This window comes from Canis lupus, chromosome 10 (genome assembly GCF_048164855.1).
Source record: "Canis lupus baileyi chromosome 10, mCanLup2.hap1, whole genome shotgun sequence".
Taxonomy (NCBI): Eukaryota; Metazoa; Chordata; class Mammalia; order Carnivora; family Canidae; genus Canis; species Canis lupus.
The window spans coordinates 2,843,170-2,855,964 of NC_132847.1; the positions used below are offsets into that span (position 1 = coordinate 2,843,170).

General features: G+C 38.7%; 1 protein-coding gene across 5 annotated transcripts in view; it reads right to left on the reverse strand.

The window, feature by feature from the left end:
• The window catches only part of CANX (calnexin), a 50,629-nt gene that overhangs the window by 6,500 nt on the left and 31,334 nt on the right, over positions 1-12,795 (reverse strand). For all 5 annotated transcript variants that reach the window (XM_072840470.1, XM_072840468.1, XM_072840467.1 and 2 more), the window contains 9 exons: positions 10,254-10,430; positions 9,682-9,755; positions 8,918-8,976; positions 8,355-8,496; positions 7,483-7,564; positions 6,758-6,950; positions 4,454-4,643; positions 2,057-2,170; positions 1,618-1,774 (listed from right to left, as the gene is read on the reverse strand). In XM_072840470.1, coding sequence (XP_072696571.1) covers positions 1,618-1,774; positions 2,057-2,170; positions 4,454-4,643; positions 6,758-6,950; positions 7,483-7,564; positions 8,355-8,496; positions 8,918-8,976; positions 9,682-9,755; positions 10,254-10,427 — 1,185 coding nt within the window. In that variant the 5' untranslated portion in view covers positions 10,428-10,430. The remainder of the gene's footprint in view (positions 1-1,617; positions 1,775-2,056; positions 2,171-4,453; positions 4,644-6,757; positions 6,951-7,482; positions 7,565-8,354; positions 8,497-8,917; positions 8,977-9,681; positions 9,756-10,253; positions 10,431-12,795) is intronic.

The window sequence follows — 12,795 nt, forward strand, 5'->3', positions numbered from 1 at the left end:
ACAAATGTATGATCAATCTAAGTAAGAATTAAGATGAATCCTGCATGACCAATGAAAGCACATCCTGACTTTGTAAATGTTACTGAGTACTAGGGAGAAAATGATGAAGATGTCTGGACTCCTAACTACTTTCAATTTCTAACCTCAGCAATGACCTTGACCCAAACCCACACCTCACTCTGCTGGGCACATTCCAACAGACTCTTATCAACAAACAGCCTTGAACAAGTACAGACTTGCTCGGTGGCAATTTGCAATGTACATGACCTTCAACCAGCAACTGTACTTCTTGATAACTAGCTAGAGGAATAGTTACCACATATACCCAGACATGCACAAGGGTGATCACTGCAGCAATGACTCTCAAATAAAAAATAGCAATCCACCCAAATGGCTATCCATAGAACAGCTAAAGGGTGGTTTTAATTAAAAGGCAATTTTAATTTATCTTATTGCTTGACTACACAACCAAAAATACACTTACAAACAGAAAAGCATACAGTAGTGTATGCACAGAGACACAACTGATATTCACATTTTAAAGGGGGACAGGAATGCCTGGGTGGCTCAGTTGGTTGAGCATCTGACTCTTGATTTTGGGCTAAGGTTATAATCTCAGAGCCTTCAGATTGAGCCTCATATCAGGCTCCATGCTCAGAGAGGAGTAGGCTTAACACTCTCCCTCTCCCCCTCACACATACACTCTCTCTGCTTCTGAAATAAACATTTAAAAAAAAATAAGATAAAGGGAGACAAAGTGGAAATTAATGATGACTAATCATTTGACTAGGATAGAAATCAAAGAGACCAGGGTCTGAGTGCTTAAATCTGCAGCAAAGTTGCAGCATTCTAACATCACCATCTGTATTCCTAGAGTTTCATTTGCACATCACAGTCTTTTTTTACAGAGATATTGAGTGAAGTACTGAGCAGACTTGTGGTTAGGGAGCCCCGTCCCGTCTCCACACTCTAGCCACCCTAACCCATGGGTTGCCAGTTTGGATCCAGAGGCTGCAACACTCCTACCACATGACAGCAGGGTGCCCAAATCCCAAGCTTTCCATTTTTCTTTTCTGTTTTTGTTTTTATTTAAGATTTTATTTATTCATGAGACACACACACAGAGAGAGAAGCAGAGACACAGGCAGAGGGAGAAGCAGGCTCCATGCTGGGAGCCCAAAGCAGAACTCAATCCAGGGACTCCAGGATCATGCCCTGGGCCGAAGGCAGGCACCAAACCACTGAGCCACCCAGGGATCCCTCTTTTCTGTTTTTAAACGCAAGTTACAAAGCAATTAGGAAAGCTCTTTCCAGTCCCTAGGTTTATTTTTCAATACTTAACATATAAGCTCTCTCCAGATTCTGAAGTTTTTTTGTTTTAATAGACTCCATGCCCAGCATGGAGCCCAGTGTGGGGCTTGAACTCATGACCCTGACTCTTGAGACCTGAGCTGAGATCAAGAGCTGGAATCTCAACTGACTGAGCCACCTAGGCACCCTTGAAGTTTGTTTTTAACTCATTAGTTTGAATACAGTATCAACCATGCAGCCTCACTATAGACAAAACTTCTATCCAAACAGATCAATGAGGCAACCCAACCATCAAAAGGCACAAACCTGGTAGTTAGGATTGTCAATCATGGGAGGCTTCCATTTGCCCTTATAATTAGGGTTGTCAATCATAGGTCGCTGCCAGACACCACACCCAGGGGCCGACTCACACTTAGGGTTGGCGATCTGAGGAGCCTCCCATTCTCCATCCATATCTTCATCCCTGTAGAGATACAAATTACAAGTGGATTCTGTGATACAGGACTAGGATGGCCATGGCAGGACTCCCCTAAAACCCTGCAGTGATGTTTTCAGTGTCATACTGTGACACTAGAGTATCATCTTGTTCCTGCATTTCCAGTAACAAGGGTTTTTCATGACAGATGCATTAAAGACAAACAGGTAATTAAATGTGTTGAGCTCTACACACTTAAGTTGCACATGGCTATATTTAATCATTAACTTTTACTACAATAAAAAAGCAGGTTAATTTAAAAGCTCTTACCAATCCTCTGGCTTCTCTGCATCTGGATCAGGTACATATTCGGGTTCATCATCTAACCAGCCATCAGGCTTCGTAGCTTCTTCATCTGGAATCTTAGCAGGGGCATCTTCATCCCTTAAACACAAAAGAAAAAGCTAGTTATGACAACACTGACCAAGAATAACAATGTGATCCCACTTTGTGAATCTGAAACAGGGCAACCTGAAAATATTTAAGTCATGCTTAATCAAAATCTATAATTCCTTCTAGAAAATAGAATAGAATAATTCATCCATCTGATAATGATCTAACATTCGGAATACATAGCAAGCTCTTACAATTCAATAAGAAAGACAACCCGACTTAAACACTGGCAAAGGATGTGAACAGACATTTCTCCAAAGATTAAAAAATGGCTAGCTAATAAGCACATGAAGTGATGTTTAACACATCGTTAGCTATCAGGGAAATGCAAATCAAAGCCACAATAAGATATCATTTCATAGCCACTAGGATGGCTGTAAGAAAAATGACTGATAAAAACAAATGTTGGCAAGGATGTGGAGAAACCAGAACTCTCATGATATCACTAGTGGGAACATAAAACAGTATAGCCACTTTGGAAAAGTTTGGCAGTTCCTCAAAAAGTTAAACAGAGTTATCACATGACCCAGCAATTCCACTCCAAGAGCAATAAAAATGTAGAACTACCCAAAAACCTGTAATGAGTATTCATACCAGCATTATTTATAGCCATTGTCAAAACAGGGAAACAATCTAAATGTCAGTCAACTGAGGAACGGATAAAGTGTGGCAGTACTATGTGCTTTGAAAAAAGAATAAAGTATCGACAACCCATGGAGACAGAAAAATTAGTGATTGCCAAGGCGGAGGGGGGAACAGGAAGTAACTGCTTAATGAGTATGGATTTCTTTTTGGGTGATACAATTGTTCTGGAATTAGTGGTGACGGCTGCACAATACTGTGCATATACTAAACTGCTGAATTGTACCAATTAAGAGGGTGGATTTTAGTATGTAAATTTTTTTTTTTAGTATGTAAATTTTAACTCCAACAATTACTCTTAAAATAAAAGTTCATCAAGAAGTACCTAATTTCAAAGTTTTACGCAGTTACTGTGAAACAGTGCCACTTTACTGGTACGCAAAAACATCTTCTATCCTTCGTCAGGATTATGCTTCTTTTTGAACCATGCTTGTTTTAAATTAACTTCATGAGGTCTTAACATTCAGCGGGACACTCCCACCCCCAAAATAAAACAGCCAGTTAAAGAGTATGATACTGAAATAGGCTGAGTCCAGATCTATGTTCACAAATATACAAATAAATTCAATGTTTACACTAGTGCAGCATAAAAGTTCAGGAACACACATTCTTGAGGAAGGAAAAACATCAGCTAGAATTTATTCTTTTCTTCACTTCCTGACATTTCTGAGAGTCATTGTATAGGAGTTCAAACATGTCCATAAACAAAAGTACAACCCTGACTACTTTCACATTTCATTACTCTCCAATTTGTACCCTACAAGAAAGGCTACACAGTATATTTTCAAGTTCACTCACACATGTCAAGCTCACTCCTCCTCCTTTTGTACACATTGTTCCTCCTCAACTGGGAATACCAATTCCCATCTTCACTATTTGGTTAACTCCTATCCCATTTCCAAGTCTCAGTTTGACTTGCCCTGCTGCAAGAAACCACCCCTGGATCAGGTACACCTGGTGCTCTGATCATTTACTAATACCTACTATTAAATTACTCACCACACGCATGCCTGTCTCACAAATGGTCTGGGAGCCATGTGGGCAGCTGGTATTGTTGTGACTTTGTATTCCAATGCCCAATACAGAAGAGATATGTCTTGAGTATAATTTAAATGGGAAATATATTATTTTTCATATTGAAAATTAAAATTTCAAGACTTTCAGGGGTGCCTAGATAGCTCAGATCATGATCTCAGGGTCCTGGGATAGAGACCCGTTTAGGTTCTCGGCTCAGTGAAAAGTCTGCTTCTCCCTCCCCCTCCTCTCCTCCCCCCTCCACTACTGCATGTACACATACTCTCTCAAATAAATAAAATCTTAAAAAAAAAAAAATATCAAGACTTTTAAATGTGAGTTCATAGAAGCAGTGGAAGGGCCAGGCCAAAAGAGGTTCTGCTACAAACCAACCATGTTACCACAGGCAAACTCTATCATCAATTTCAGCATTTTGTGGCTTATGAAATGGTGTTAGGCAATCCAGATGACCACTATGGCCCCTTTTCAGCTATAGTGGGCTCCATTTTTCCTACCATTTAGATGACATCATAAATTATTTAAACTATGAGATCTTAGCCAACATTCAGTTGTTTAAGCCATATGGAAGATACGAAATGCTGCACGGCAAAGACTCACCAGTCATCTGGTTTGACAGCATCAGGATCTGGTATTTTTGGTCTTTCATCCCAATCTTCAGGCTTCTGGTCTTCTGGGTCCTCAATTTCACGTGAAGGATTTACAGGAGGAGTCATGTCATTTAGTAAATTTCCACTATTCACAATAGATTGGTCCACTAGTATTTCAAAACTATTATCTGGATTCAAGACTGAAAAAAATTAAAAGCAATTTTAAAAAATAAGTGAATTCCCCAAGCTCTCTACCACAACAGATCATATTTCTAATAAAAAACCGGGCAGCCCAGGTGGCTCAGTGGTTTAGTGCCACCTTCAGCCCAGGGTGTGATCCTGGAGACCCGGGATGGAGTCCCACATCAGGCTCCCTGCATGGAGCCTGCTTCTCCCTCTGCCTATGTCTGTTCCTTTCTGCCTCTGTGTATGTGTGTCTCTCATGAATAAACAAATAAAATCTTTAAAAACAAGAAAATGAAGCATAGAGTAATGACCTCAGGGTGCTAGAATAGGAACATGGTCTTGGAGCCTTAAGTAAGTTAACTCTCTCTTCCTTATCTGTAAATCGGAAGTGCTAGTTCCTCTGGATTTTTTTTTTTTTTTTAAGATTTTATTTACTTATTCATGAGAGAGACAGAAAGAGAGGCAGAGAGAGAAGCAGGCTCCATGCAGGGAGCCCGACATGGGACTCGATCCCAAGTCTCTAGGACCACAACCTGGGCTGAAGGTGGCACTAAACCACTGAGCCACCCGGGCTACCCTCCTCTGGATTTTAAAACTAAAACAAATGATACATAAAATTTAAAGGTCAAGAGACTTCACTTAAAAAAAGAGACTTCATTTACGGACATTAAAAATATTAAAACACCAAACGTATATAAATTGAGACTTACTGTAAAGCCTGGATCCCACACCTAAATGTCTCATAGGCAACAGACTAGGTTCCAGCACATCCAGAATACTAGGGAAAGCAAGGAGTGCCTATGCACTGTTTTCAGTGATAATGAAGACCAGCAACATTATCAGTGATATGTACTGTCACAGGGAGATTCTTAGACTTTTGTGAAGACAGCAAATAAAATATAGCATGTCCAACTTTTTTTGAAAGGTTTATCTGAGAGAAAGCAAGCTCATGTGCGCCTGTGAGCAGAGAGGGGGAAAAGTAGAATCCTCAAGCAGACTCCCCGCTGAATGCAGAGCCTGATACAGGGCTCAGTCCCACCACCCAAAGATCATGCCCTGAGTCAACATCAAGAGCTCAACCAACTCTGCCACCCAGACACCTCTACTACATGCAACTTTAAATAAGAAATTACACACACAGCCAAATACATAATACTTCAGATAATTTTAAATGTCTTTTGTCTTGCTTATTTCTAACTTTTGAATTCTATACGAAGTAGGTATTTTTGTTATAAAGAAAAAAAACATTACTGTATTCTTTAGGAAAAGCGGCATGTCTGTATTTGCTCAAACCAGCAGGAAAAGCTTCACTTAGGTGAAGAACACATTCCAGGGGCCCCACAGTGGCTCGGTCAGTGAAGTGGCTGGCTCTTGGCTCCAGCTTGGGTCCTGGTCTCGAGCCCAACGCTCAGTGAAGAGTGTGCTTAAGGATCCCTATCTCATTCTCTCTCTCTGCCCTTCCTCCCACTCACATGGTCTCTCACTCTCTCAAAAATAAACAAATAAATCTTTTAAAAATAGTAATAGATTAAAATAAAAAACACATTCCAATGTCCAAATGATTAAACTCAACTGTCTAGATATTGGAGTAGCCAAAGTTCAATGGAAACATCATTTGAAAAAAAATGTACAAATATTTCTATTGTGTCCTATTATTTAACATGTCATCAATAAGACACAATGGGAGAAAAGGAGGGGAACCAACAAAGCTCTTTAGGCACATAAAAGCTTACTCTTTAAAATCTCAAACCCCACTTCTCAATTCAACCTATGGGAAAAGCAGCTTTTTTAGTGTTGAGAAATTAAGTTCTTGAGACATCTGGGTGGCTAAGTGGTTGAGCGTCTGCCTTTGGCTAAGGTCATGATCCCAGGATCCAGGGTGGAGTCCTGCATTGGGCTCTTGCAGGGAGCCTGTTTCTCTGCCTATGTCTCAGGAATAAATAAATAAAATCTTGAAAAAAAAAACCTTAAAAAAAAAGATTAAGTTCTTTTCACCACTAAGATATCAAGTCAACAAGGACTTAAGAATCTCTGTATCTGCAGGCCTGAGTCTTTTCTGGATGTATAAACTTTAAATTAGGTGATAAATGTATGCGCCAGAGTACCCCCAAATACTATGTTTTCTTACTTAATGTATAAAGATGTGTTTTCTTGTCAGTAAAATAGGTCTTCAGATCTGCATCTGGCCTCTTAGCATGCTTTTCTTCATATACGCCTGTTTTGGGGTTTTTGTGGCGGAAGATGAAGTGCAGTTTATAGTCTTCTCCACATTTATCTGGACCAAACATAATCGTATAAGGGGTCTTGTCGTGGAACTGATCCTTCAGAAACAAGAATGAATTATTTTTAAGCGACTCAATCAAAGGTATTCAAAGGCAAACTCTCAAAGTGTGCTACTTCCTCTAGTAAAGTCCCAAGTAAATTTTGGGGACATTAAAGAAAAAGTTAATTCATTTATGAGGTTTATACAGATACTAGTGAAAGGAATAACGAGAAATTACCAGGAAACTTTACATGAGAATATATGAAAGTGCTTTAAAAAAAAAAAATCAGAGTATGCATGTTATTTAGCATCTTCTTTAGTTACTGCTTCTCGCATAAAACAAAGAAATAAATTTGCCAAAACTAAAAATTACACAGAACAGAAATCAGAGGTAAGACAGAATGGCTTTGAAATTCACATTTTAAATAAAAAGCAAAGAAGTGTCAAAGTCAACGTTCCCAATCCTCTAAATATTTCAACAGCAGAAGAGGTCTTCATTTTCCCAAGTCTTACAAGATTTTCTTTCCTTTTCTCTAACATTCTTAAAAGACAACTGTGGGTGGCCACATAAGGTAACAGGAAGTACCTACCAGGTTGAGGTCGGGGGTTTTGGAAAGCAGTTTCACATAGGCACCACCACATTCTATTCCATTTTGGAAATTAACCTCATACCTGATTTCAAAGAGAAAAGCAGAAAACCATAAGGCATCTTGAAAAGTCAAATGTCTTTATTTACTTCTCTCTCCCCATCTTGGTCACATGTTTTATCACACAGGTCATACATTTATCCTTAAGAAAAATTCCATCTTCTATTGCTTTTGAAGACTTTTTTTTTTTTTTTTTTTGAAGACTTTTTTTTAAAGTAATTTCTACACCCAACTGGGACTCAACTCACAACTCCAAGATCAAGTCTCATGCTTTGCCAACCCAGCCAGCCAGGCACCCTTCATCTTCTATTGCTTTTCTTTTTTTTTTTTTTTATTTTTTTTTAATTTTTATTTATTTATGATAGTCACACAGAGAGAGGGAGAGAGAGGCAGAGACACAGGCAGAGGGAGAAGCAGGCTCCATGCACCAGGAGCCCGATGTGGGATTCGATCCTGGGTCTCCAGGATCGTGCCCTGGGCCAAAGGCAGGCGCCAAACCGCTGCGCCACCCAGGGATCCCTTCTATTGCTTTTCAATGGTTACTCAACCACCCCCCCAAACATAAGTAAAATAAAACAAGACCTTATGCAGATTCCCAGTATACACTATAAAATCCTGATCATCTGCTATCAGGAGAAAAATTAGCCAATCGTTTCAAAAGACTTTTGGGCAGGAAAAAAATACTAGATTATAGGATGCTTAAATATATCCCGAACCCCACTACTGTAACATATAATTATTCTAATAATTTTTTAAAGTAGAGTAATAATTTCCTGAGATCTAGGATGTTTCTATCAAGCATACGTTTCACTCACTGAACAATGAGAGGCTTGGTATCAAACAGGAAGGGCTTGTTGAGTTTTGCAGAGATGGCATGATGCTTGGCCCGAGACATCAACACAAGCCCTTTATCACCTGGGAGCTTTGTTTCCTTCATTTCATCTACCTCCCACTTTCCTGCAAGACATCAGAAAAAATAATTCCACTCCCTACTTATACCTTTGAATAGCCCTTAAATGGGAACAAGCAAAACTCCAAGTTGTACACGTCTATCATACTGGCAAATTTTTAACCTATCTCACTTACCTATGAGAGTAGCCTATTAACCACACACACATGTGATGAGTTATAAGACCTGTAGCATATTCACTTCATCAATACTGAGAAAGACCTTCCATTTCCAACAGACAGCAGCACCACTATCCTGTGGTGGAAAATAGTCAACATGTCTAATCCTATGAATACACAGCAAAGCTTCCAAGGAAAAATCTTAAATTGTATACATACTCCTTTCAAACCAGCCTTAAGAGATGCTATGGAAACCACATGTGAAGAAGCCTCAGTCTGCTATTCTATGTAAATCAAATGGAATTCTCACCGTCATATTTGGCAATTTCATCATCAGTGTCATCCTTCTTGGCTTTTGATAAAATCCACCTGTAATTAAGACAAATCCCCAAATTAAGATTTAAATGATAACTGGTCTGTAAAAAGAAAACAATGTAAATACTAACAAAAGCAGGATCTACCCAGCTCTTCTTAGCTTACTTAACCACTCTACTTTCAACTTTTAAATCTGCCACACAAACAGTAATACATAGTATTCAACTCACAAACCCATGAGTTTGTGAGATAAAAAAAAAAAAACTATCAAACCCATGAAATAATTCCAGTTTTTTTAACATTTTATTTACTGAGAGAGAGCGCGAGCACATGCGTGAGCACACGAGTGGGAGGAGGGAGAGACAGAATCTGAAGCAGACTCTGTACTGAGCGTGGAGCCCAACGTGGGGCTCAATCCCATGACTGTGAGATCATGACCTGAACTGAAACCAAGAGTCAGACGCTTAACCAACTGAGCCACCCAGTCACCCTTCCACTTTTTTTTAAGGCTCAAAAGAAAAAAATTTCTCAGTTCAAAAGACATATAGGGTCAATGGGTAAAGAGAAATGGAAATTAGACCCACATATTCTAAAAACTTTTCTAAATGGACATGTTCTGAATTCTCCTAAATAAGCACAAACAGTGGGGACATAAAATAGTTAAGGCATTTTACTTTATAAAATCCTATCCAAAAAGGAATCCACCATCACATTTACATGAAGTATGCCTCTAAGGCAGTTTTCCCTAGAAATGCTTACCCTGACAGAGTTCCTCTGTCAAAGGAATCAGCAAAATACACTTCCCCTGTTGGAACTGGAGCTTTATAGGTGACCTGTGTTAAATAAAAAAAATGACTCAAGAATTGAAATTTTCTTTTCTTTTTTCTTTTTTTAAAAGATTTATTTATTTATTTATTTATTTATTTATTTATTTATTTATTTATGAGAGAGAGAGAGAGAGAGAGAGAGAGGCAGAGACACAGGAGGAGGGAGAAGCAGGCTCCATGCCGGGAGCCCGACATGGGACTCAATCCTGGGACTCCAGGATCGCGCCCTGGGCCAAAGGCAGGCGCTAAACCGCTGAGCCACCCAGGGATCCCCAAGAATTGAAATTTTCAACACAATTCCCTTCTTAGTAGGATTTGCTTTAGATTATCCCAAATTTTTATAACTGGCTCTTGATTCAATGTATATAATTCATCACTGACAATATGTAAGAAAGGCTGCTATTTTAGCTAACTTTTCTTAACCTTGGAAAAGGATCCAAATTTAACTTCATCCTTTGATTATCTCAAGAGGTAAAACAAATAGATTCAAAGACCACTTCATACCTTTGGAGATGTAGGAGCGCTGGTATCTGGTTTTGATTTGGAGTCTTCTACCTCTTCAATAACATCATCGAGGTCGTCCTCAATATCAATCATATCATCATCATGTCCTTCATGAGCCTGAACAATAGTAGTTCCAAGGACCAGTAACATACACAGCAGCCATTTCCCTTCCATGATCTACAAAGAAAAAAGTAAAATAAGTTAAATGTATTGTTTCTTTTCAAATATTCTGTAAAGATCACTGACCTCCCCTGTTTTAAATATTTTATTTATTTATTCATGAGACACACACAGAGAGAGAGGCAGAGACACAGGCAGAGGGAGAAGCAGGCCCCATGCAGGGAGCCCAATGTGGGACTCAATTCCAGTACTCCACGATCATGCCCTGGGCCAAAGGCAGGCACGCAACTGCTGAGCCACCCAGTAACCCCCACTGACCCCCTTCTAATTTAACATGAAAGCTTTCAGGAAGGGCACCTGGGTGGCTGGCTCAGGGCATGATCCTGGGCTCCTGGGATCAAGTCCCACGGCAGGCTCCCCCCATAGGGAGCCTGCTTCTGCCTATGTCTCTGACTCTCTGTGTCTCTAATGAATAAATAAATAAAATCTTTAAAAATGTAAAAATAAAATTAAGACTTTCAAATCAGAGCTAAAAGAACTTTATTGTGACTATTTCATTTTATAAATAAGGAAAGTAAGCCCAGAAATAAGGGATTTTCTTAAAATCAGCTAGTTAAAAGAATGACTTTCAAGAAAATTTCAAAATGAAACTCAAAACGATTATCCCCATATAAATGTCACGTTCACTACCTAGATCCAGGGTGTCTGAATGCAACTTCACACTAACTTCTTGGGCTTACAGAGTTTGAAGATGGACAAAAGCCTTTTTCATATACTAAATTACTATCTATAATGACATGGTAACAGAAGAGCTAAATAGCCTCACATTAAAGATTTAATATAGATATTTTTACTGTTCAAAAATCATCTAGTTTAGATTTTTTTTTTTTTAGATTTTATTTGACAGTGCACAAACTGGGGGAGTGACATTCAGAGGGAGAGGGAGAAGCAGGCTCCCTCCTAAGCAGGGAGCACAATGTGGGCTTCATACCAGGACCCTGAGATCATGACCCGAGCAAAAGGCAGACACTTATTAACAACTGAACCACCCACGCATCCCTAGATACAGTTTTAGATTATTGTTTTAAGACTCAACAAAAATATTAAACTAAGGACCAGCTACTTTAATCTCTTATTTTTTAAACACTTCAGTGCCTTAAGCATTGTATTAGACTGTCATGGGTGTTAGTGGGTCCTCTTTCCAAGGACCACAGATCTAAAGATATAAAAAATTGAGTCACATGGATGCACAGTATGCTTCCACAGTATGGAGTACAGTTTCAATTCTGCAAGATGAAAAAGATGGATGATGACTGCACAAGAATGTAAATAAATTTTATGCCACAGAACTGTACACTTAATAATGGTTAGGATAATAAATCTACAAACAACAATTAATTTTAAAAAAATAGTAAATCTTATGTGTTTTTAACACAACAAAAAAATTTAAGAAATACAAAACCTGAGCTTAATATTTTTGGCCTCTTGATTATAATGAAGACCTTTCTCAGGAAAAGTCAAAAAAAAAAAAAAAAAAAAAGAGGAAAAAAAACCTGAGGAAGCTCCTTCATAAACTTCGAATGGCTCCCATTCACAGCCAAGGCTGCCATTTTGACCAACTGAGTTTCTAGAAAAATGTAAATCAATTTATTCTAATGCTCAATTTAATGCCAAATTCCTTATAAACTCTATAATCCTTTATAGTGAGTAATCCAACACAAAAACAAGGTAAATTTGCATGCATCAGTTAGTGGAATTTATTTATTTATGTATCTTAGGACTGTGACCACAAAAATTTTTTTTAAATTTTATTTATTTATTCATGAAACACAAAGAGAGAGAGGCAGAGACATAGGCAGAAGAAGCAGCAGGCTCCATGCAGGGAGACCAATGTGGGACTCGATCCCGGGACTCCAGGATCACGCCCTGGGCTGAAGGCAGGCGCTAAACCACTGAGCCACCCAGGCATCCCTGTGTTCACAAAATTAAAGAAGGTAGAGATTGGATTTCCTAAATGCTTAGCATTTAGTGCAGAAAATAAGTGCTAAATAAAATCATTCATAACGTTTCCTAGGGCTATTAGTTTTTAGAAAAAACTCTTAATGTCAACATCCTGTTTCAGTTTCTTATATATTAAGAAAATACAAGTAATCTCTCATTTATTCACTGGGAAGATCCATTTTCTGCAATCAAAACAATAAACAATGGCATAGCAAAACTGCTGTTTGATTTACAACTTATTCTCTGAAACTAAACAGGTTGAGTCAATCCTATTATCTAAATCAATTTTATACAACTCTCAAGTTTTCTCTCATAGAAACAATGCTATAGAGGTGCCTGGGTGGCTCAGTCAGTTAAGCATGAGTTCAGCTCAGATCAGGATCTCAGGGTCCTGGGATGGAGCCCAGTAACAGGCTTCCCA